Raw genomic sequence first — 27,355 nt, forward strand, 5'->3', positions numbered from 1 at the left:
CAAATGTCATATTCCTGCATTGGTACAGAATAAACTCTTTTAGAAACTATAAGAAAACGTTTGTATGATTTAATTAGCCAGATTAATCATAAAGTGCATACACTTTGACCTCAGCCACATGTAAGAATTCTGTTCCTCGTATTGTCAATTTCACATAACGTGCCTTTTCTTCATACTGACATCCAAACACAAGATGTTCTCCGAGTTCAGCCGGTCCTGTGTAGTGGGTACATAGATGCAGGTTATTTAGTGAAGTACCAGCCATAATGTCAAGGTCATGCAGACGTCGTCCTGAAACAAAATAAAAGTTAATCTATTTTCCTGTTCGTAGATTGCAGTTTATTTATGTGTTCAGTTTTCGTATAAGCTACAAGTACTCGGTCATTTGTAGTATTTGTATTTTTATCCATCTGATGAGTTAAGCCTTTTTTGAACTGATTTTTATAGTTTGTTCTCATGTTGTACTGTGACACTACTGTACCAGGTTAGGTTAGGGTTTGGATCCCGCTAAAATGTTTAACCTCGTCTCATTCTCTATGTATGTGCCTTTCCCAAGTCAGGAGCCTGTACTTCATGGGTTGTCGTTTGTGTTTAAGTTACGTATTTGTTCATAAATGGGGCCGTTAGATTTCTCGTTTAAATTGTTTCAATTGTCATTTCGGGGCTTTTTATAGCTGACTATACGGTATTGGCTGTGGTCATTGTTGAAGGCCTTACGGTGACCTATAGTTTTTAATTTCTGTTTTATTTTGGTCTCTTGTTGAGAGTTGACTCATTGGTATCCATACCACATCTTCTTTTTTCCTATTCCTTGTTTTTCATGTTAATGCATTGCCGTGTGCATTCAATTACTGATTTGAATTCTCCTCCTAATCTTGAATACGTTAGAGTAAACTATTTCGAAATGAGACTTATATAGCTAGAATGCTTTCGAACAATTCTCTGTAACCACCAACTAATTACTAAGTTGGGTCGGCACGCATAATCACCGATTTTCAAGAAACTAAGCCAACACATGTAATCATGTTAAAAAGTAAGAAAAATGCCGACAAAATTGTTTATAGGTAACGGTTGCCGATTAAATTAGTTTTCCCGTACATTTTGAGGAATTTAGCTTCGAAAAAACAACTACTTTCAGTCATTTAAAATCAAAAGCAGGTCTAATTTAATATATTTTCAAAAACATTAAACTTTAACAATCAAAACAGCATTCATTTCTAATAAATTTAGCTGAATATGGTCACACCCACAGAAGCAGAGGTCATTTTTCATTGTATTTGAGTAGACATATTCACCTACATTTAATTAAGCTGTGTTTATGAATAAAAAGTATCAATCTTTATAGTAAGAAAATTATAACAAAATATTTGGGATATTAGGTCTTAGGATGGTTGCGAGTGAAACAAAAATGCGTTTTTACCTGATGAAATTTCACCATGTTATTAAGATAATCCACATAAAGTAATAACTATTGAATGACTATGATGTGCCAACCAACATGACCGCCACGGCTAAACATAGGGGTAAAATGCAGTTTTTGGTTAACTTTTCTGAAAGTGAAGCATTTAGAGAAAATCTGACTCTGGCTTAAAAAGGTTTAGCAGGTTGGGATCTATCTACACTTAAATTTTCAGTTGAATCAGATAACCCTTTGCTGGGATGCTGCCTCAGAACTAGTAATATAAAGGTAATTTTGGAATATTTGAATATTATTATAGATAAAGATGAACTGTAAACAGCAATGAGTTTCAGCAAAGTAATATCTATAAATAAGTGAATAGGACCAAAATTGTTAATTGACCCCTTTAGGAGTTATTGGCCTTTAAAGGAAATGTTTAACAATTTTTCGGAAATTTTGGTTATCTGTTAAAGCAAATCTTCTCTCCTGAAACTACTGAGACAAATTTATCCAGACATGGCCACAACAATCATTAGGGTATTTAGATTAACAAATGTGTCGGATGATCTTGCCTGCCAACCAACATGTCTAACATGGCCAGAAACATATACACTAAAAAGGTCAAGGTCATGCAAAATAAAAAACGATCTGCATAACATTCAGAGAATTCTTTTTTGTTTAGAACGTAAAAAGCATGCCAAAAAATTAACAACTCAAATTACGGAAATTTACCATAAAATATAGGTAATCGACCTTAGACGTAAACTAAGCATAGATACCAGTTTTAACATTTTGTAAGCTAATCGTGCGTTTCTTCCACAAAATACTGACCAATGACGCTCGAATAAAAACATCAAATAGATGACCTAATACGAAAAGTAAAATCACAAAAATACTGAACTCCGAGGAAAATGCAAACGGAAAGTCCCTAATCAAATGGCAAATTCAAATGAAAAAAATCCACATCAATCGAATGGACAAAAACTGTCATATTCCTAACTAAGTTAAAAACCATTGAGTATATAACATTCCGAAAGATTTTGTCAAATAGACCGTGGTTGGTCTTCAGCCTTTTCGGGTTGTTGGCGACTGCGTTTTTGCGTTTTTGCGTTTTCGATTTTGTTATTTGACCAGGTTCTTATTAACATAAACATGTTCTATTTGTTGCAAGTTTGCCTATGTATTAGGAAAGTATAATACATATATATATTTCCTTAAACTTTCTTCCATAATTGTTCAATAATGAAATAATATAAGAAAGAACTAACGGAAACTTCTAAAATGTCGTTATAGGTTCAATCTTGAAACAAATACATGTTATAAAATAATCATGTGGATATGACAATACTGCAACAATTCCTATATTCTTATTACGTTCTTCCTATAGAACAAGAAACGCAAATACGCGAAGAAGTGAAATCACGAAAAGGCGAAATCGTGAAAAGGGGAATAGCCAAAATCACGAAAACACGAAAGGGCGAAAACACAAAATCGGAGAGAAAAATATTTCGAGTTTTAGCGATATAGGATATGAAGGGTGAAAATGTGAAAAAAAAGAAATGGCCATTACCGGCCACCAAAGACATATGACCGATGTATGCCATCATGTTATTAGCTCTACCCACCTGTGTCTCTAGAGCCACGATTTCTGTTGAATATTTCGATCCGCTTTACTTGGAAAAATTTTCCAAGGTCAACAAACCAGTATGGTAAATGATTTTTGTCAGTGTGCGCATATGTATTCAAATCTCCATCAACAGCCTTCGAAGCATATTCTACCCCAGCGGTTGAACTTTGTTTGCATGACTTTCCGTAGGCAACTTCCGTCAATGGGCTTTCTTTTATGTTGGAAATAAAGAAAAGGATAAAAAAGATAAAAACCTTTATCAAATTAAAAGTGGTAACAAAATATTACCTTCTGCTTAAAGATAAGATATATGAAAAAAGTAATCTTTATACACATATTTCACTGGGTGTGTCCACATGAAATGACAAATTTATCATGAAAAAAAAGAGAACTAATTTTATTTTCAGTTGAAATGTGGGTTTGAATTTTAATGATCATCATATAATATAATTAGGCAAACAGTACGCAAACGATTAATAATTTGAAAAACATTTTACAAAATTTTACCCTCCATCCCTTTGAGGTGTAAATCTACTTAATCATACTACGTCACATCCGGTCAAAAAAAATTCTAAGAGGTGTAGGAAATTAATTTTTCCTTTCATTGAAATAACTAATATCTGATTAATAAAACATATATCTTTGGTGTTTAAATCACCATTTTTTTATTTGGCGTTTCTTGGCAGAACACTCATTGAGAGCTTCAATGGTACAATGGAATCCGTATATAATTAAACTTTACTCATGCCAAGTATTTATTTATTTGAAAGAAAAGAAAATTCTACACAACTGTTTGAAAAGTGCAAATGTAACAAAGAAAAGTTATTCCTTTGAAATAGTACTTTGAAATGGTGGGCTTGACTTTCAGTCTTTTTGTTAATACACAAAATAGATCCAGGATGGCGTTTACAAAATAGACGATAATAGCAAAGAAAGATAATGATTAGAGAAAAAAAGAACGAAGGACCTCTGATCCATACCTTCATAAAACATTTGTTATATACTTACGCTGGCTCTTTTCAATAGTCTGTACATATACAGGGATGCAGGTGTAAGTTAGTGACAGCGGGAAACACACTTCATTAGGCTTACATCCATGACCTTTACATGGACCAGCCAATTCCTAAAATCATCAACAAACACGACTTTGATATTTCACATAGGTGTGTACAAAAGAAATTAATGGGCTAAACATTCAGGAAAAAACGAATAAAAGGATATAAAAAATTAGACCAAAATTAACAGAAAAGAAATTTATAATGGAAAAAAAGAAAGATAGATTAAAATTTCATAAGATATTTTCTTAAATAATGAAATGAATTACCTCTATTCAGACCCTTTAAATTCTACTTCTTTTCCTAAGACTTTCGATATTATCATCTCTAGTGATTACGATTGCTCATATTTTTCTGAGTGATGGCAAAAATTATGTAACTTCAATTTTCTTTTCATAGAACATAAGTTGTTTTTAAATCAAAAATATTTGAAAAGAAGAGAAAATTGAGGTCATCATGTAATCTATAATTTAATAGAAATCTGAAGTTTCGAATATATGATCATATATTTAGGTACTTCTGTTCTGTAACTTCTTACTACCACATGTACTAATGAGAAGCTCATCCAAATAATTACTCTATTTTTCCTCAATGCATAAAGTTTATATGCTTATGAATACTTATATATTATTGACTTTCGATTTTTTTTCGAGTTTTGATCGTTAAATAAAAAATCCTTTGAACGCAGCAAACTCATAAAGTGTTATTTTTTTAATCACAGTTATTATACTGTATGTGGTTATTCGAATTCGTCTAAACAAACAGTTAGGTGTGTTTAGCATTTAAAACGACTTTAGATGATAGCACACAAAAGATTCAACAACAAATATTGTGAAAAAAAATAGTACCGTTAATGCTCTTACTCTCACTGGGTCGATACCTCTGCAGTTGGCCTGTTGGTCCCGAGGGTATCGTTAGTCAAGTGGCATTAAATAAATAGGCATTACGCACCATGTTGTTAACGTATTCTGATTTCATAAAAAATCGGCTTTTGAAGGTTTTAATAAGAAAAATACAGGAAATTGTACCTGAAGTGTTTTTTTTTTTAAAATCTAAAAACAACGAAGAAAATGATGGCTTATTGATTTTTATTGATTTTATAAAGTTTTTTCAATCAGTTTTAGCAATACCAAAAAATCTAATATTTTTTGTGTATACGGTTAACATACAAACATACCAGTTCTTCGAGTATTCCCTTTATTTTCGGATACTTACAAGGACATTACACATGACAACACTATATCATTAGAGAAAGAAACCCAATGTGACCAAATGTTCCAGCTGGACCGTTTTCAGAGGTTACATCGCCCGCCATTTTTTCGTTGGGCGCCCTGTGCCCTTTGAAAGTTTCAGTTACACCCTTTGCCTTTGTTAAGGAGCCTTGCGTTTTTAAAGATCGACTGTATTTTATTTTGTTCGTTTTAAATGATCCGCCATTACGAGATTTTACATAGCGACAAGTTTATGACTCTGTTAACGACCACATGCTAATCAATTGTTACACCAGGTGTCAAAATTTGTTGTTTCAGATAATCCGTTGATCGGATTGGTCATTATTGATCATCTATGTCTACATACGGTTGGCTTTATAATTTATAATTTTAGTTTTTTTGAGTTGTGGGGAAAGTTGTAGAGGGTATACGTACACGAAGCAGGATGGATACTTGGTCATCTGTTTCTGCACTCGTAATTTTTACTTCAAATCCACTGTTCACTTAATTCTAACATTGTGCATTTATTGAGCACAGCAGAGGTAGAAAGGATTTTTTCACAAGTAAAAGCACCCTTCGAAACATACTGCATATAAAGCTCTATTCTGATAAGCAAGAAAACTTGTGTGAGAAGGTGCTAGATAAGTTTTTCATTATAAAAAAGATTGAGTTTGATTTTTTTTTTGTGAATTTTTTATTCAGTAATTAGGTTTTTACAATCCCTGTACATCCCCGCCGGACTATGGTGTTAAGGGTTTTGATATATGAATAAAAAAATAAATAATTTACTACATGTTTTTTTCTACTGTGAATATATATTATATGCAAATGTTATCTGTGTAAAGATCTGCTCATAATAAATATACTGTAAGTGTCATTTTTTTATGATTTGAATCAAAAGTAACTGCTACTATTCAGTATAAATGTAATATACTGGGGCCCAGAATTTAAAACAAAAGGTGTGGTTCTATTTTTCTTTGCTTTATAATGTTCATTGTCCTAATATTTTCTGATTTTTGCTAGATACCCTGTTATACTTGGTTTCTTTTTATACAGTTTACATTTGTATATATAGTTCTTTGCAATGGTAATCGTCAAATTCAACAGTAAACTCTCGTTATGAAGGCCAAGTAAAATGGTTTTTTTTTAAGATAATCTAAACATGGTAAAGTTCACAAAATATTGTTTCAATTTTTGTGAAAAAGATTGCCATATAAAATGTGTTATAGGACATTCATAGACTAAATGCTCAATGGTTTCATAAGAAACCTTACAAAAAGTACAAAGCTTTGAATCTTTAAGTTTAACATTATACAAAAAAGTATGAGTTGTTGCAATTATTTTGTGTAAAAATGTGTATTAACAAGTTCTATAATAAGCACCTTTACAGGATTTTCTTTAAATAAATTAACATTCTGACCAATCTTGATTTCAAAACCTAGTGAGTTCTGCCATTGTAAGAACTTTTCTTTTGGCAGTTGCACATTTTTGTCAACAAGATCTTTGTACACACACTTTACCTTTTTGTTAAACAATAATCTTTCAAAAAATTATCAATATAGTTAAAAGGTTAACAATTCACATGAGTAATGTTTTCGTTAATATGTTCCCTCATTTACTTTGGAATGTTTTCAATGAGAACTTAATACTTTATTTTCGAGTTTTATGTGGGCTTATCATTTTGTACTTGTATATATATATAAGTAAACAGTGATTTAATGAATGAAGATAGAATTTGATTGATATCTTATTTAAAACATGCCCTTTTCATATTAATATCATATTATGCGTTCAATGCCATAATTCAGAAATCCTAACTGGAACACAGGATGTGTGTAAGAAGTGAATAACTCTTTTTTCGGACCGGGTGTGCCTTGCAAGATGTCATTATTGATTTTCAACACCAAAGTTATATCACACCCTTACGACAACAGTTCATAATGCACTTATATCAAGAACACTATGTTTTCAAATTAATGAAAACGCATTTCCTTTTGTTAAACAAGTCTGGAAACCTGAAGTAAACTAGCGATTCCCACGAAAGCCTCGAAATCATTACCAAACACCTATCCCAAAGTACATTACCACAACAACTTTACAAAACATCTTCTGAAATGTGACATGCGTCCTTATATATAATTTGTACGGCATTCATTGGAATAGCAATCTCATTTATAACATTAAAAAAAATAAACTAAGTGTACGAATGATCTTCAAAGGTTTCCAATCATAAAACTTAAAACAAACATTTTATAATAAAAATTCCGAAGTTGGTAATAAAATACAATGAGCAGTGACGTGTAATGCATATTTGAACGCAGAAATGAACGCAGTATGATTGATTCCAAATTGCAAAAGAATATTTTATGTTTTCAATTATGTTTTATCGAATATCGATGGGCGTTGAAAGAAAGTTTTCCATAATGTCACAATTTTAATTTTAATCTGAATTTGTCAGAACCATGTTGTTACAGATCATCAAAAAGAATATAAACAACATCATTTGTTCGAGAAAAAAAATACCAACTGTTGGTTCATAACTATTCATTGGATACCAATTTTCGTGGGTTTCGTTGGTACAGTTGAACAACGAATTCAAATGTTTAACGAATTACAAATTTTCTTTAGGCTTTGTAAGCAGAGATTGGCAAATCCACGAAAATTAATACACACAAAAATAAATGAATCCACAGTATAACTTCAAATTCCTAAGCAAAACGAACATTTCGATATATATGAAATGAAGAGTAATGAACACATTATCAAAATAAAACGGTCACATGGTGGTTCACCACTATAATGTCACACTATCGTTAAAATATGATGTTTTTGACGTTCTCTCTTTAGGTAATGTATGTTTGCGTTTTGGTGTTTAGAAACGTACCTATTTTATGAAACGATTACCTAAAATATGAATCTTCACTACTTTGTTTACTTCACTTTGTTGAAATGCATTCCTCGTTTCAATTTAACATTGTTTTTTGGGAATGAATCCTGATTTTGAGAACATTTCAATTTGACAGCAACTATACAACAACCAAAAAATCATACTATTTACACAGATCGTGCGATTACAAATGTTGAAATTCAAATACAACTTGCATCGACCATGTATAACAATCGTATCAATTAGAATGCTGATCAATTTTGACTTCTAATAAATTGACCCAAACTGCAAAAATACAAATTGGAAGATTTCTCATATTTGCGATTATAGCTACAGTTAAATTAGGCGTTGCCTAGGCCATTACAGACTTCCTCGACCAGTATTACAAACCTTGGACATATAACAGGGTCATCATAAAAATGACCCTTCATTAATATTATAATGTAACTTACCTTAGGGAATGCTGAGGCTCCTAGAAAGCTATTTCCAGTGCTTTTGATGAGCTTACCATGGTAATTCGTTTCCCCTGGTTCATCATCAAATATCTGACAAGACTTATTCACTGTGATAAAGTTTATAGATTTACATAATTGTACTCTGGAGCAAAACTGGGCACACACTGACCACATTGGCAACGTCTGTTCAAACAGGATATGTCCTGTATATATTTTGTCTTTTTGTTTTTTGATGACGACTATTTCACACAAAGTCCAGACAAAAAGAAAAACCAATAATAAAATCAACATGATCAAGCGATACATTTTTGTAAACAGTTCCTGTGTGATGTTTTCAGTGCTGTTCTGAAAACATTTTCCAGATCCTTTCGTAAGGACTTAAATCTTTTTTCGGTTGTCACGGGAGATTCTTTTTTAAATAAAAATAATTTAATTTGAATCCCTTTTAAACACTTAACAACAAATGGAGTGCAGTCTTAATTGCTCATTAGGCGCTGAACAGATGATTTTTCCTACATTGAAACATATACTCAGTATCATCTACGATTTAAATGCAAAAGTAAGTTGTAAAATGATATGCAATTTCAAAATTATCGTTTTCAAAATTTCAATCTATAGAATAGCTAATGGAATATTTCCATGAGAATATTCACAGTTCTATGCAAGCAAATGACTAATCAAACCAGAAAATATACTTATTGACCGGCTATGATGACAGAGCAAGTTTATTGGCTCTTGAAGCGCCAACAATTTACCAACTCGAGGCGGAGGGACATAATAAGTTGCCGTCAATTTGCAAGTTGGACAGTAAATTTGCTGATGTCCTAATAACCTGTATATAAGTGTTTTATTGTACAGAAAAACTAGTAGATAAATTCGGTATGGACGTCATAATCATTTTAATGCTCATATAGCACAGTAGCAGTATCAGACTCCATACAGTATTATCGTTCGGATTATACTTCATTTTCTCTGCATAAAGTACAGAAAAATATCCCGTTAAACCACTATTTTTTGTTAGGAATTGGCTTCTTTACAAACATTCAAACTGAACTAACACAATACATGTATGTAACTGACAGAATTTCCCTACTGTTGATAGTAAACAAAGACAATCATAGTCTCTGATCACATCGGCAAACTTTACATAGTATAAATTCATATGCGCAAAAACTTCTAACTTGAGAATAATTTCAGATAAAGTTTCAGTTAAATATTGCATAAAAGGATCAAATAAATAATAAAAATTAAATATCGGACAATAACAAATGAATAATATCCGACAACACCAGCTATCATCGCCGACTTCTCATAGAAAAAAGGAAAAACAAACTTGCATAAGGAAATAATGGACCCACAATTTGAAAAACAAGGTTGACATGTTCTCGCTTCTTAATTAGAAACTGAGTGTAGAAAGCGGCTGGTTAAAAAAACGCGTAAGAAGAAATATATAACAAACATCAATTCTTATTATTAATTTTAAATCACTCTTATCTTAAAATGTTATTGAAATCAGCAGCATTAGAGAGAGGTTAATAGGTAAGTAAGCTTTCACAATATCGAAAGGAAAAATATCTTCATTTCAAATAAATCAGCTGGTGAACATCTTCCTGTGAGATCTTCCTGAATTAAATAATATAACTTTGAATGCTATGTTCTGTTTATGAGATTGTGATATACGGTAGGTCATCTACACAACTACTTTTCCACCTGTCTATTTTCATTACTACACATTTACAATACTAAACATGTACTAAAAAGTGTAGTGTAGTACCAAGTCAGGAATATGGCCATTGTTTTTTTTATAGTTCGTTTCTATGTGTGTTACATTTTAACGTTATGTCGTTTGTTTTCTCTTATTTTTGAGTGTGTGTTCACATTACCTTCAGAAGTGTCACGGTTCTTGTCTATCCCAAATTCATGTGTTCGGTTTTGATGTTATGTTTGTTGTTTTCGTGGGATTTTGTCTGGTGCTTGGTCCGTTTCTGTGTGTGTTGCATTTTGATGTTGTGTCGTTGTTCTCCTCTTGTATGTAATGCGTTTCTCTCGGTTTTTGTTTGTTACCCGATTTTGTTTTTTGTTCATGGATTTATGAGTTTAGATTGCGGTCTTCTACTGTTGCCTTCATTGACGCAGCAATTTCAAATTTGTCAACCTTAACAATACTCGATGTTTTCTTCCCATTTCATGTACAGGTTTTGTACTATTAACGAAGGTTCCAAAAGTGTATAGTACTTTTTTTTTATTACAATTTGATATGAAATTTTATTAAAATGTTAAATTTTAAAAGAACTGTTCTGGTACAAAATTGTGAATACCAAAAATGTACTACAATGTATAGCACATACATATTTAAAGTATAAAACTGATTTGTATAGCATTGCTATTTGATTAATTGTCTAAATTGTATAACACTTTTTTCACGCGTAGAAAACCATGTTAGTGGATTCCTTACTTCTTATTGCTTAATGATCTTGAGGGATCAGCACAAGTTAACGTGCCATGTGTGCCCTTCCTTTTATCATTAACTTTCGTCTTGATAACTTGTGATTCTAAAACATTGCGTGAAATTTAAATTTCCCAACCGCAAACCTCCCTTTATTTTATCTTTACAAGTAGTTTTGTAAATAGATTTTTTTTAGTTGTGCAGATTTTTTCTCCCCACCTTTGCTATTATTTGTCATTTATTCAATTGATATCATTTTAGTTGATGTAATTTCGTATTAATTATGTATTATGATTGCATATTAATCATTAACTTTTATGTCAAATGTTTTATTTGCAAATTGTATTTTTTTTGCATTTTATGATTTTGAAATAATGACCTTTTTTCTTCAATCTTGATTTTATAGATATAGCAAAACAAGCTCAATGTCTGGCTGACATATTTATATGTCCATAGGTTTATAGTTTCTGTCTGTCTGTCTTAAATTGTGTCACTGAAATTTGTTAATAATTTCGATGTACCATAAAAGTACCACATTAATTTTGTACTTTAAATTTATAGTACTAAAACATTAAAGTATGCTTTACCAAATCGTACAATTTGTGAAATGTACTCGCAATAGGATGCATAAAGACAAACTTTGCAACCTCCTTCAATCAAACAGGAAAGTTTGTTATGGCAATGTTGAAATTATCTCTAAAGACATTTTGGAATGATTGTTTTCCATTTTGTACCGATACAGTAAAGTGTAAAAAAAGAAACCAGTATAAACAAGTATTATTTACTTTATTAAGCTATAGTTGTATAAGTTAAATACATTCCGCATTTGATAAACTCAGAAATATCAACAGTAAGTTAATACTTAAACTCCAGCAATAATTGTAACACATGTCCAATCATATTTTTTCAATTTTCAATTTTTTTATTTTTTTCCATAGAAAAAAATGCATAACTTACAGTAAAGAAAAAAGTTGAGCGCAGTTACAATGGTTTTGCAATCAGATAGTTCGACCATTTTGCATTACCTCAACAAACAAAAATATTGTCATTAACTTTAATTGCAACAATAGAATTTGAGATCTACTTGATTAAAATACCACTCACATGATTTAATTAATCTTTTTTTTTTATCAGATAATGTTAAACAGTACTGTATAATGTAGACACATTATAAATGTCCACTGATATTAATGGATGAGTTTTTCTAAGACTCACAAGAGATGTTCATATAAAAAATACTCCATATCTGTGTTTTATAGAATATATTATAATTTTGAATAATGATATGTTTACGGAAGAAGTAGCTATGGTAATAAGTACGAATGTCTAAAAGGAGTTTATTTGACAGAAGATAATTGTGGGATTCATAAATAATAATTTAGCTTAGATGACCAATACAAATCAGATCACAAGGATAATGGCTCCACGCTTTAATGTATTAGTTTTAGGTTACTTGGTTTTATTTTATGTATGATTTATAAATAGTTCTCGACAAAAGCTTAAAAAGGAAAATTACACCCTGTAGGTTGCACTTTGTAAATACAGCTGTTTCTGAAAACACGCCTCTTTTAGGGAGAAATTGAATATTCATAGAAAATTAATTTTGTTTACATACTGGTTCCTAGATATATAAAATGTATGCTCTCTGTGTTCCATATCGTAGAGACAGAACTTGGGAATTTTACCAGTAAATACACATGTGCATATTGTTAAAATTGAAATCTGTGGTAACTTTTCATTCGAGGTAGGGGTAGTTAAGAAAATTAGTGTTAGTTTAAACTCTGAGAAGTTCAGGGCATAGGTGATTAGAAACTAAACAAAATGATAGAATTGTTAAATACTTCAGGAAAAGATAGCTTTCAGAAACTGCTTTGAGAATATCAAAAGAAAAGAAAGGGTCACCGTACGTTTTTCCAACTAAAATACAAAATAGGAAAATTCCTTGTAGAACCCTTCAGAAAATGCACTGTTTTAGAGCTACCTCTCCTTAAAATGCCAGTTTTCAAAATAAAGAAAAACAACCAAAAATTGTTAACATTTGCAAAAATATTAATATTTATTAGTTATAGTCTTATAAATTGGTTCTTATAAATGAAAATTCACATTAAATATCTGCATTCCTGCATCAAATTTTGCTAACTTGATAGAAAATCTGGACCTTTGGTTCTCTGTTTTTTTACAATCCAAGATGGAGGAAGACACCCATACCACCTTAAAGGATGACTGTAATATATTTTTCTGTCTATGAAGAAATAACATTTTAAATGTTAAGCACGCTGAATAACGCGTGTAGCTGGTTATTTTCAAGTGAGCACGGCATGTTTCATGTTATTTCGAATGGAAAGATAAAATATTAAAGTCATTCCTTATAATTTAATTCTAAATTCCATTTTCAGCTGCAGAACATCACGAAAAAAAGTTGATGACGTCACGGTTTCATGTCAAAATTACGTGTATGAGTTGATAGACAAAACAACGTCAGTCAATCAGAAAACGCGTAACATCCAAATGAATTATTTAGCCAGAATAATCATAAGGTGCATACACTTTGACCTCAGCCACATGTAAGGTATTTGTTCCTCGTAGCATCAATTTCACATAACGTGCCTTTTCGTCATATTGACATATAAGCACAAGATGTTCTCCGAGTTGAGCCGGTCCTGTGTAGTGGATACATAGATGCATGTTATTTAATGAAGTACCAACAATAATGTCAAAGTCACGCAGACGTCGTCCTGAAACAAATTATAATTAAAAGTTATTATTTTCCCTATCATTAGATTGCAGTTTATTTAGGTGTGCTTTTTTTGTATAGACTTTTTCTTGTTTGTCATGTTAATGCATTGCCTTTTGTTCTAGTTTAACACTGACGGATGGATTGACATCTCCTCCTTATTTTGAATACACAAAGTACGTTAATAGTATCTTTTTCGAAATTTGACTTATTTAGCTCTAATGCTTAACATCTGTATCAATTTCAGCGGATTCTGTTTCTAAGAACGTAAAAGGCATGCCAAAAAAATACCTAATCAAATATCTGAAATATGTCATAAAAAATAGATAATATAAAAGTATTATACCAGGTTAAATTCGATATCAAAAGTACCATGATTATAATTCAGTACGCCAGACGCGCGTTTCGTCTACATAAATCTCATCAGTGACGCTCATGTCAGAATATTTATAAAGCCAAACAAGTACAAAGTTGAAGAGCATTGAGGATCCAAAATTCCAAAAAGTTGTGCCAAATATGGCTCCGGTTATTTGTGCCTGTAATAAAAAAATCATTAGTTTTTTGAAATATTCAAAAGTTTTGTAAACATGAAATTTATAAAAATGACCACATTATTGATATTCATGTCAACACCGAAGTGTTGACTACTGGGCTGGGGATACCCTCGGGGACGAAACGTCCACCAGCAGTGGCATCAGTTTTTTTCTACTAAAAGATAGATATCAGTTTTTTTTCTACTAAAAGATAGATATCAGTTTTGACATTTTGTACGTCAGATGCGCGTTTCTTTTACAAAATACTGATCAGTGATGCTCGAAAAAAACCTTAAACAGACCACCTAAAGTTCGAAGTTGAAGATCATTGATAACATAACATTCTGAAATGTTTTGCCTAATACAGAGTGGTGGTGTGCTAAAAAAATCATACATTGTCAATTAGTATATAAAAGATTTATCGGTGGCCGGTATGCGCCTTCATGTTCTATGTTGCGAAAACGCGAAGTCCAAAAGACGATTTTTCTTACCGATTTCGCCTTTTATTATTTAACCAGATTACTGTTTACATGGACATGTTCTATCTATTTGTGGGAATGTATTAAAAGAATATAATGCACATTTCTATTTCCTTAGGAATTCATTCATAAAATTCAAGCATTTTTTTTTCAAAAAAGAAAAAAACTAATAAAAAAAGAATTAAAGAAAACTGTTAAAATGTCGTTTTTGATGTAACCTTAAAACAAATGGTTCTAATAAAATTATAATTCAATGAGGAAATTACAATATTGTAACAATTCCTATATACTTATTACTTTCTTCCTATAGAACAGGTTCATGTAAATCTGATCAATTAACAAAAGGCGAAAAGTTGAAAATGTTAAATCGCAATAAAGATAGAATTGCGAAATGATGACATCTCGAAAAGGCGATCAAAAAGACGAAAGGACGAGAACTCGCAGTTGAAACGCGAAATCATAAAGAAAAAAAATCGCGTTTTAACGTTTTCGACATCGCGATTTCGCCTTTTTACGTTTTTGAAGAGCAAGAACGCGAAAAATCGGAATGGCATTGACCGGCAACCAACGTGACCTGACCGATATATCCGATCACGTAGATAGAGCTTTACTCACCTGTAGCTCCAGATCCTTGCTTTCTGTTGAATACCAATCTGCTTTATTTGGTATGTGTTTCCATGGTCAACAATCCAGTAAGGTGAATAACTGCGTTTTGTGTGCATATATGTATACAAATCTCCATCAACAGCCTCGGAAGTAACCCCATGTGTGTTTGAACTTTGTTGGCATGACTTTCCGAACGCAACTTACTTTACACGGATTTCTTTGAAGTTTGAAAAGGATAAAATAAGATAAACATATTTATAAAAATATAAGGAGGTAACAACATGTAAACTACTGCAGAAAGATACAACATACATGTAAAAAGCATCTCTAATTAACAGATATAGCTGGGTGTGGCCACATAAAATAAAACTAGATGTTTCAAAGCAACACGAATGACCCCGTCCCAAAAAATGAAAAATCTGCAATTCTAATAGCACACTTGGACACAAAGATGATGGTAGTCTCACATATAAAAAATCAGCTCAAAATCTGGAGGTGTAAAGTCTGTAATTTTAGCAAAATTATCGGAGCGGAACGAAACTTAAACTTGATCTGTAACTCATCATGGTTAACTCACATACCAAAAATCAGCCCAATATCTGAAGGTGTTAAGAAAAAAATGCGTATATCTGTGATTTTAAACAATTTCGAAAAGTCCTTAGCCCATAATTTTCGCAAAAAATAGTGAGCGGAACGAAACGTAAACTTTATCTGTAACTCATCATGGTGAAAACAACTCCGTGTAATGGTTTATGACGGAATGACAGAATTACGGAATGACAGATAAGGGTAAAACTGTATGGCATCGACAACTTCGTTGCGGGGTCATAGAAAACATATCAGGGTTTTGACTATAAAATATATATATGTGGCTTTGTTGTTCTTTCTTTCAAGATGAGAGGAAAAGAAGGGGTAGTGGAGCAAATTAACGTTTATTATTCTAATAGTTATTTTTTTAATTTTATTTGTTACTTTTTATGACATTGTCGTATGCAATCTACGTCGAATTTAAGTTTAATCGCTACTATATTATGTATGTACTCTTATATGTTAAAAATGCATGCTATCAGAGAAATTTAGTAGATAGCTTTAGAGTCTCGAAAACACATTTTAAGAGAAAGATGCCTTGAAATAAGGACTCTACCAGAAATATGAGAAGACAGAGCAATCCATACTTAGTGTTGTGGGGAGCCTTTTCAGACGTGTTGACCTAATTCTAATATTTTGCTATAATACAAAACTTTCCCCTTTACAAATATACAGTTTTACGTAAATGAAATTATATGTGTAACAATAACAACAAATTATTCACCAAAAGAGAAGCATTTATGACCCTATTTAGAGTGCGGCTTAAATTTCAGTTTTATTTAAGGACAAATTCAAACCTCCAAGTCAGTAATATAAGATGTTTTGTTTTAGGTTGAACACTTCGGTTTCTCATTTATTATGACATTTTTTGGGCATAAACGCGTGAAAGTTGTCCAATAGACCAAAAAATCAAAGACGTTTATTAGTAGTTGGAATTAGTTCGAAAAACTAAAGAGTTTCCTATCCCAGGCATAGATAACCGGGGCAGTATTTGGCACATTGTTTTGCATCCTCAATGCTCTTCTACTTTGTGCTTGTTTGGCTATATAACTATTTAGTTCTGAGCGTCACTGATGAGTCTTATGTAGACGAAACGCGCGCCTGGCGTATTAAATTAAAATCCTAACTATTAAAGCCGTTAGATCGATGCCACTGCTGAAGGACCTTTCGTCCCCAACCGTATCGCCAGCCCAGTAGTCAGCATTTCGGTGTTGACATGAATATCAACTATGTGGTAATTTTTATAAAAAAATAAATTTGTTCGAAAAACTAAGGATTTTCTTAACCCAGGCATAGATAACCTTATCAGCATTTGGCACAACTTTTTTGAATATTTGGTCCTCAATACTCTTAAACTATGTGCTTTTTTGGCTATATAACTATTTAGTTCTGAGCGTAACTGATGAGTCTTATGTAGACGAAGCGTGCGTCTGGCGTATTAATTGATAATCCTGGTACCCTAGATAACTATTTACACCACTGGGTTGAAACGACTGCTGAGGGAAGTTTTGTTTCCGAGGGTATCGCTAGCCTAGTAATCAGCACTTTAGTGTTTACCTGAATATCAGCTATGTGGTCATTTTTTTTTTGATTTCCTGTTTTAAAAACTTTGAATTTGTTTGGAAAACTAAGGAATTTCTTATCCTATGCATATATAACCTTAGACATATTTCGCACAACTTTTTTTGGCATTTTCGGTCCTCAATGTTATTTTACTACGTACTTGTTTGGCTTCATAAAATTTCATCTTTATTGGTCCACACAATATATTCTATGATGATGCTGCTTGTTTTGAACAACGGCCAAGTATCTCGATGAAGTGGTATTTGAATCCCTCTATATGTGGTGTTAAACAATAAAACATTTGTTTTTCTTATATACTTACGTTGACTGTTTTCAATAAACTGTACAAATACAGGGATGCAGGTGTAAGGCGGTGACTGTGGAATACACACTTCAGTAAGCTTACAGCCATGACCTTTACATGGACCAGCTAGTTCCTAAAATCATCAAAACAAATACAACTTTAATATCTTACATGGAACTTTAATATCTTACATGGTTGGTGTCTACAGAAGAAATTGATGGGGTTAAACATCATGAAAAAACATAATAAAAATAATAAAGAATAGATACAAACAGGCCAACTTCAACAGACTAGATAATAATGGGGGAATAAATAAAGGATTAAGTAAAATTGCCTTAAATATCTTTAAAATACAGAAATGAACGAACTCCGATGCATACTCTTTTACATGCATTTCTTTTTCTTTTTTCAAAGACTTTCTATATTATAGCGCTGATGATTACGACTGCTGATATTTTCTAAATGACGTCAAACATTATGAAATCTTCCAATTGTTTACAGAATATAACTTGTTTTTGAAATAAAAATATTTGATAAGGAGAGAGCATTGAGGTTCACATTTAAACACTAGTTTAGTAGAAATATAAAAATGTCGAATATATTATCACATGTTTAGGTATTAAAAAACAGTATTTAAAAAAATGATATGTGCTGAGCACACACCCAGTGAATGACTTATCGTGATTTGTTTCAACAATATTTTGAATAAAAAAGGAGCGAGAGATACCAGAGTGACATTCAAACTCATAAAACGAAAATTAAATGACAACGCCATTTCTCTATTTATCGCTTTAACGTTGTAAATAGTGTTATTGATATACATATTTTATTGAATGCATTTCCTAATATCAAGAGAAATTAGTTTATAAAAAATGCACTTTAATAAGTATGTGTGTTCTCTTTTCTTTCTCAATGACTGAAAATAAAATGTTTAGGAATATTTATAAATAAACTCATCAAAGATACCAGGATTAAACTTTGTATTTACGCCAAAAGCCAGTCTCATCTACAAAAGACTCATCAGTGACGCTCGAATCCAAAAAAAAAATAAAAAGGCCAAATAAAGTTCGAAATTAAAAAGCATTGAGGACCAAAATTCATAAAAGTTTTGTCAAATACAGGCAAGGGTATCTATTTCTGAGGTCTAAAACCTTAGTATTTGAAATGTTCAAACGATTTGTAAACAGTAAAGCTATACATATGACAATATCAATGATAAAACATATCAGCGCAGAAGTGCTGACTACTGGGCTTGTGATACCCTTAGGAAATTAAAACTCCATAGTTTGAATTTGATCGTTAAATACAAATTCTTTTAACACTGAAAATTTTTAAAGTTTTGTTTTTGTTTATTCCATTCACAATACACAGTATGTGCTTATTCGAACTCGTTTCAAGTAAGTGGTGAGTTGGATGAAAATAACTATAGACATGATAGATGATGACGCAAAAAAGATTCAACAACAAAAACTGTCTGCCGAAAAATTGTTACGAAAGCACATCGAACTATCTTATTCCTGCTTTTAGGGATATGACGCCAAAACTGGTCAAACAAATTATTGCAGTATAAATACATACATTTAATTATACATACCTGAGGGAATGTTGAGGCGGCTACAAAGCTATTTCCTGTACTGTCAATGAGTTCACCATAATAATTATCTTCTCCAGGCTCAGCATCATATATCTGACAAGACTTATACGACATGATAAAGTTTATTGATTTACATAATTGTACTCTGAAGCAAAATTGGGCACACACCGACCACATCGGCATCGTCTGTTCAAACAGCTTATACCCAGTTTATATTTTATCTTTTTGTTTTCTTATGACGACTATGTCACACAAAATCAAGTCAAAGAGAAAAACTAATACGAATATCAAGTGATACATTTTTGTACTTTGAAATACCCTGTTAATATGTTAATTTTTCAGCGCTGTTTCGCAATCTGATAACATATGTGTGTCTTTCAGATCTTTTCATGTGAACTAAATGTCTTTTCGATGGTCACGGGCGATTTTGTTTCAATTGAAATTCTTTAATTTGAATCCCTTTCAAACTCTTAACCATGTTAATTAATGAATTCTAAATTGTTCTTCCATGCGCTAAAAAGATGTTTTTTCTTCCAAATTGAAATATATCATCAGAACCATCTACTATTTAAATGCACAACTACTGTAAAATTCATAGGTAATTTTAAGATAATCGTTTTCAAAATTAAAATCCATGACATTGCAATTACTGGATTCTAATGAAATATTTCCATTTAGAATATAAAGAGTTTCATATATGCAAATGACTAATAAAACCAGGAAGTACACTTATTGAATTATGGGAACATTAGCAAGTTTATTGTCCCCAGAGATGCCACCTAGTTCCAAACTCAAAGCGGAGGGAAATAGTTGGTCGTCCAGTTGGACAATAAACTTGCGGATGTCCGAATAGCCAGTAGATAAGTGTTTTATACAGAAAGTTATTCATTTTCTACTGTTACTCTCACAACTGTTCTCAATGACATATTTTGGATTAACCTTTTTTTATTTGAAGCAGACGCCGTAAGATTCCAAAAAGCTACATTCTGTAGTGACGTCATAATAATTTTGATGCACACAAATAGTACAGGTGCAGTATCAAACTCTTTACAGCGTTATCGTTCGTTTCCCGTTAAGAGACTATTTTTGGTCAGTAGAGGTCTACTTTAACTTGAAAAGGGTGAATTCGTGCAAGACAACTATAACAATTCGATTTATGTTTTTCTTATTGTTTACGATCATGCGATCGTTCATCCAATCGTTAATTAAATAAAACCGATTCCGTTCCATGTCTATTTAAAGAATGGCTATAAGCTGATAGACAAAACAACGGTCAGCGAATCTGAAAACGTGTTACATCCACATTTTAATTATACCAAAATATAATAGAGAATAGTAGAGAAGGGGATTCACTCGAGGATGGTCAATTACTATAGACCAGCAATTGTTACATCATTGTCCTTTTGGTGACTGCTGTCATGCCACATATAATTATTCTATATATTGACACAAAACATTTAGATTTGAAAATTTATTTTACAAAGCTGTGGGAAATTGAAAATTTAAAAACTAAAATCGTCTTTTTTGTCTTGGATTATTGTACTAAGATGACCGTGTATGTCAAATTCGTGGTGGACTATGTTACTGGAACCCAATCAAAATATTTTGGATTGTTAATAGTAAAAACATAGTAAAGGTTATTTTACCAATGTTGTCATAAGATCTTTGAAAATAGTTTACATTGGCACTGATATCGATTTTATCACTAGCAAATTAAAAACATAACTAAATTTATATTCTTTTAAAACGGGAAGAATAAAGACACAGATTCGTTCATTTTTATCTATAAAGAGGTAAACTCCTAACTGTCTTGCTGCCTGTTGATACATTTATTTTTGGTATTGCACAAGTCAAGTCTTCTTTGACTGTCCATGACGTTAACATACTAAATCCCTGAGATCTGTTTTAGTTCTCATGCATGCTTTTGTTTTACTATTAATTGTTTTGTCTTTTAACTAGTTGTCAGTAGCTTCGAGTACTCTCTAATTGTACTTTTTTGCTAATAAAATTAACGGTATCAATTTTCTTGCACCAGATGCGCATTTCGACAATACATGTCTCTTCAGTGATGCTCGTGGCCAAAATATTTGAAATCCAAAGCTTATATAAAAGATGAAGAGCTATAATCCAAAAGGTTCAAAAAGTAAAGCCAAATCCGTGAAAGGAATCAGAGCTTTGCATGAGGGAGATACATTCCTTAATTTATAATAATTTCTAATATTTTGTAACAGCAAATTTTAATAACACAAAAATCCGTATTCATGCCAGTACCGAAGTACTGGCTACTGGGCTGGTGAGTTGACCTGTTGATGCTATTTATAATGCATTTACGTTATTAAATGTTAACTTGTAAATGTGGTATATACCAGTTTGATTTCTTTGAAATTACTATAAATTTTCTTTTCTTCGTACTATGAACATCAAAATTGTCCCCTTTCTCCTTTAGAACTGTATATACATCACAATAACGGCACCTGTACCTGAAAACCCGAAGTTTTATCGAGCACCAATTGTATAGTTGTATTATTGATATTTACGCCACGTGTACCAGTTTTTAGAATATTTTTTATTGATATGCAAGAATTTTCTATGTATTTCTGAACGGAAAATTATACAGACAGGTATTAATTTCGGTACAAAAGTTTTCTAAAGATATGTGTAGAAAAAAAGGAATTACACTTTGTTAGATATCGATGCAATAGGTAACTCAATTATACACAACTAGAACAAATACGTTTATGAATACAACGTTGAAATATTTATTGTCAAATCAATTATGATAGGAAAAGCAAATGAAAAATAGATTTAATTACTATTTACATTGAGGGGGTACAAATAAGGTATGTAAAATTAAATCAGGGCGACGAAAAGCATAGTCGATACACAAATAAAGTGCGTAGTATTTTTCAGGACTTGTTAGAAGCTGGATGATTCACCCACACAAAATGCAAATATAGACATAACAATAATCATCCACAATTAATTTGAAACTGTCATGTTTTTCTTTTCTTCAGCACTACTTTTTTGTCTTAAAGCTTTATTCTTTTGCAGTTTTCTTGTCTTAAAATATTATGGTTATTAAAAACCAGAGACGGTAAACAAATGAAATGAGTGCGATTCTTCCCGAATTAGTCCAAAACTTCACGATTCACTTACACAAAAAGAAACATATTGGCATTAAAACCATCAATTAAAATTAGTTTGAAACTGTAATGTTTTTATTTTTTCAGCACTACTATCATCTGTGTCTTTCTTCTTTCACATCTTTATTTGCTTAGAATAGGGTTATTAAAAAGCAGAGACGGTAAACAAATTGAGTGAGTATTATACTTTCCAAAATAGTCAAAAACTTAAAGATTCAACCACACAAAATGCAAAATATTGGCATTAAAACAATCAATTGAAGAAAGTAAAAATTCTTAACTCCGAGGAAAATCAAATCATCAAGTCCCTAATCAAATAGCCAAATCAAATGACAAACGAATAGATAACAACTGCCATATTCCTGACTTGGTATAGGCATTTTCAAATGTAGAAGATTGTGGATTGAACCTAGTTTTATAGCGCTAAAACTCTCACTTATATGACAGTCGCATCAAATCCCGTTATATTTACAACGATGCAACCTAGTTTTATAGCGCTAAAACTCTCACTTATATGACAGTCGCATCCAATCCCGTTATATTTACAACGATGCGAGAACAAAACAAATATAATAAACAAAAGTCAAAATATGGGTACAGTAGAAAAAAAACCAATTAATTTGAAATTGTCATGTTTTTGTTTTTTTCAGCACCTCTTCCATCTTTGTTTTCCTTTCTCTTGCAGCTTTCTTCGCTTATAACATCGTCTTTCATTATGTTGAATTCCTCTTTTGTTACCATGTTGTCTACAAATATGTATAAAATGATAAATATTATCATATTGTATTAAGTTAAATAACAAAAATACCGAACTCCGAGTAATCTGCAAAACGGAAATTCTCTAATAAAATGGCAAAATCGAAAGTAGAAACTGAACAGAAAGGAATGGAAAACAACTACAACATTCTTGACTTGGTACAGACATTTTTATCATGCAGAGAATGTTTGATTAAACCTGGGTAAATAAAACTATTATATATGTTACTACTATCATATCATACAGCCTATTCAAGACATTATCTATAACAAATATGTCTATATTATAATGAAATTATATAGACAACAATAGTGCATTGACTTTTAGCCGAGCTTTTCCCCCAAGTCAATGCACAATGATTGTCTTAATACTGCAATCTAAAAAAAATGTTTTAGACTGTTGTTAAATACGTTAATGTTATCATTTGATTTAAATATTGGGAAACTCCCCCCTTTCACAAAAAGGCCTCATATCATGCAGGCGGAGTAATATACTTGAGAATTAAATGCTTCTATTTGTAAATTTATTGGGGTGTAAAAGCGTTGACCGAAGTACATGTTGTATGAGGCGCGGAAGCGCTTCATTCTAAAAATTTACGCACGATCAACGACTTAACAACCCTATAAAGTTACAAAAAGAAGCATTCAATACTTATAATTACCTTCTTTTTTTTTTAGCTAGGATCATTAAAACATGATTTCTATCAATTTTTTGTTTAATTCACCTGTGCACTTTATTGTGGGATCTCGTGTCATCATGAATGATAAGTTTTATTGAGTGATGCAATTGCTTACGGAATAACATGTGATGTGAAGTTAGCCAATCAGAAGAACGTATTATAAGAAACATGTATCTAATGTAATTATAACACGATGAAATGTAAATTACCTGTTGAAATTCCCAATCGATAGTGAACGAATATGTTTAAGAATGAACATGATGAATTAAAATATCAACAATAAGCATAAAACATAATGATTTGTAGTTTGCAGACCAGAAATATTAACAAATGAAACATGTTTTTTTTCCAAAAAATTGCAAAATAAATAAGTTTAAGTCGTTGTATACATTGAAAACATGAACAGGTTGAATATAGGTCGTATGAATAATCAATTATAATTTCGGAACTTTCTATAAATATTCATGAGGAAAAGTGATATCATGTCAGTGACTTTATATGATAAGAAATATACGGTCAACGCATTTTGACTGCTCAAATAGAACGAGTGCAGTATAATCTGTATTAAATTTTATATTGGTCTTAAATATAGTATATTGATACCAGTATATTACCGAAGTTATCTAATCGAGAGTGAGATTATCAATTTTAAAATTTTAGCTTTGACGAGGACTTTAAAATTCATAATTTAACCATCGAGTTACTATGCAAGAATCTGTGTCTGTAATGATTAAAAGTTTTTATTTTCTGTTATACCAAATACTACCCCTTGGAGTGCCCTCCACCTTTCACAAAGTTGTCAATTTCAGTAACTCCTGTTAGCATATGATTAATTCAGTTGGCTGATAAAGGTCACGACCTTAAAATTATTCCAATCATCTTTTGAGATCACCGGAAACCACACGTTAATTATCTTTTTTATATGATGAGTGCAGATTGAAATAATGTCAACGATTTAGAGAAGATCACTTATAGCGTTTTAACCAACATTTTTTTTTTGGAAAAAAACTTCTACAGGATTAACAGGTACATTGCATTTTTTGTAGATGACAGACTGAATATAGCACCAATTTTCAAAAGTATGCTAAATCACTAATTTGAAACTTTCTATCATTCATTATTTTGTCAATTGTTTATCGATTACAGTTTGAATTTGTTTTATAAGAAGAATAGATTATATGAATTTGAAGCAAATATGGGACAGAAGATACACAAGTGATATCAAACTCACCAGTCGATATGACAAGCTAACAACACCATTGCAAAAAAATCTCCAACGAAAAAAGATCAATAGAAAAACAATCAGTACGCAAAACATAACAAAGCTATAGACTGAGCTATACGAACCCCATTGAAAAAATACCGGGTGATCCCACGAGCCGCGGAAGCAGTTAATCGATAATCATAGTGCATACATCCATTGAGAAAAAAAAAACACTTGAAGGTGTAAAACAACTTGGTGAATCGTATGAACTCCAAAAGTAGCGAGAAATGAGCGTGCTAAGGAAGTAAGCGTCACCTGATAATCACGTTAGTTTCATACTTTTAAAAAAAACCAACATGATTTTAATGGAAATATGTACTATGCAATCAATTCTCAATTCCTTAGAGGTATCTTTTTCCGAACATGTCACAATCGTGAATAGAACACGACCAACACTGTTGCTTTATATATCAGACGAACACTCTGTTGTTTAATCATCTAAGTTCACGACAATATGTCGCTGGTAAATTAAGACACAGTTAAAACGTTTTGTATGAACAAACCTGATGATAACCGAATACCATATAGCGTTTTTTTTTCGCGTGGTGCAAATTTTCGCTCATTTTCGCGGATAAAAAATACCGCCAATTCAAAACGGCCCATACAAAGGTATTGATAAAAAATTTTAAACCGCCAAAATAATAACCACCAAAATATTTCGTATAGTTTACCTTATTTAAGAAAAATGTTACATCCGCAAAAATAGCCAGCTGTACGGTACTTTATGTTGTAAAATTATAAGATGTGATACGATTTACACATAAAACAACTTTAACCGAGAGACTAAAGGATGTAGACGTAAGCAATAACCGGTCACCAAACGACCTTCGACAATGACCAAAATCCGACTCAATATACAAACAGTTCAAATAAATGATAAAACTGTAAACCTGATATTTGTACAAAACAAAAATTGAAACAAAAGATATGATAAACCTCAACAACGACAACAACTGAACTACAGGCTCATGACATGAGACAGACAAATAAACAATGTTGCAGGGTGGATTGACATTCAAGAGTGTTTATAACCCTAAAAACTTTGAATTGATTAAGGTTAAATAGTCTAACTAAGAGACACAAATGTAGAGTTTCAAAGAATGCCAGAATATAAGAATTTAAAAGAAACCATACATGCCCTGAACATTTTCTATGGTTTCCCCAATTGAAGAATGCAGTTTTTATCAGTTCAAATCAGTGTTTTGATGATGCCACTTTTAAGAACTTAGACTCAACAATATATCGTTCTGCATTCCTAAATATTCGTACAATGAAATATATAATAAAAGTATTCTTAAATTCACATCTCTACAATTCGAAAAACAAATTAAAATAATGAAGGATAGCATTTGGACATCTTCATAGGGAAAGAAAGGAAATTGTATTATCTTTTTAACATACCTTCGTCGATGTCCAATTCTGCAAACAAGTTGTGAAGAATTTCAGGTGTGTTGACGCCATCATCCAAATTTACAAAAATCTTCTCCAGATCGTTTTTCGTTATATAACCTTTTCCATTTGAGTCATACGGGTTGAATACACATGGATTGAGTGGAGTCTTGTGTTGATTGTTTCCATCATACTCCATCTCCACATGAAACTTTCGGTCTTTAGATTTTACCTCCGAACTTCTCTTGAATCTTGCTGAATATTCAATATGAACTTCCCAGTTATGGTTGTTGTCATAAGACGCTCTGCCCCTAATGGAATGGTTTACATTTCTATTGCTATTACACTCTTCGCTGATGCCAAAAAACAAAACCAGATATACAGCGATGGTACCAATCACTTTCATCATCTTAAGTAACATAGTTTATAGAAATGTAAATACCAGTAATAATAAATTTTAATCAATATACGAAACAAATAAGTATACAGTATGAATCTGAATGAACAACCGATATTTTATAAAGGATTAGTGATATACACCATTGTTAAACGTATGATAATATACCCGAACTACTGTCATTTTTTAAATCTGCTCACCCAACCGATCGAAGCCCTTTAGATCACTTAGTTTTTGGTGGGTCT

The 27,355-nt window shown here is 31.7% G+C and overlaps 2 protein-coding genes across 2 annotated transcripts; both read right to left on the bottom strand.

Moving 5' to 3' along the window:
• Window positions 1–82: 82 nt before the first annotated feature.
• On the bottom strand, window positions 83–19,595 carry LOC134684727 (uncharacterized). Its single transcript, XM_063544035.1, has 6 exons — window positions 19,482–19,595; window positions 17,906–18,020; window positions 8,632–8,741; window positions 4,035–4,149; window positions 3,025–3,237; window positions 83–291 (listed from the first exon to the last, which is right to left on the bottom strand). The coding sequence occupies exons 1-6, from the start codon at window positions 19,593–19,595 to the stop codon at window positions 83–85; spliced, it is 876 nt and encodes a 291-aa protein (XP_063400105.1).
• A 3,368-nt stretch (window positions 19,596–22,963) lies between these two features.
• Window positions 22,964–27,122, bottom strand: LOC134683077 (uncharacterized). The gene is made up of 2 exons (XM_063542137.1): window positions 26,726–27,122; window positions 22,964–23,370 (listed from the first exon to the last, which is right to left on the bottom strand). Exons 1-2 carry the CDS (start codon window positions 27,120–27,122, stop codon window positions 23,240–23,242), a joined length of 528 nt encoding a protein of 175 aa, XP_063398207.1. The 3' UTR covers window positions 22,964–23,239.
• Window positions 27,123–27,355: the final 233 nt, after the last annotated feature.

Source organism: Mytilus trossulus, chromosome 9 (assembly GCF_036588685.1).
Source record: "Mytilus trossulus isolate FHL-02 chromosome 9, PNRI_Mtr1.1.1.hap1, whole genome shotgun sequence".
Classification (NCBI taxonomy): Eukaryota; Metazoa; Mollusca; class Bivalvia; order Mytilida; family Mytilidae; genus Mytilus; species Mytilus trossulus.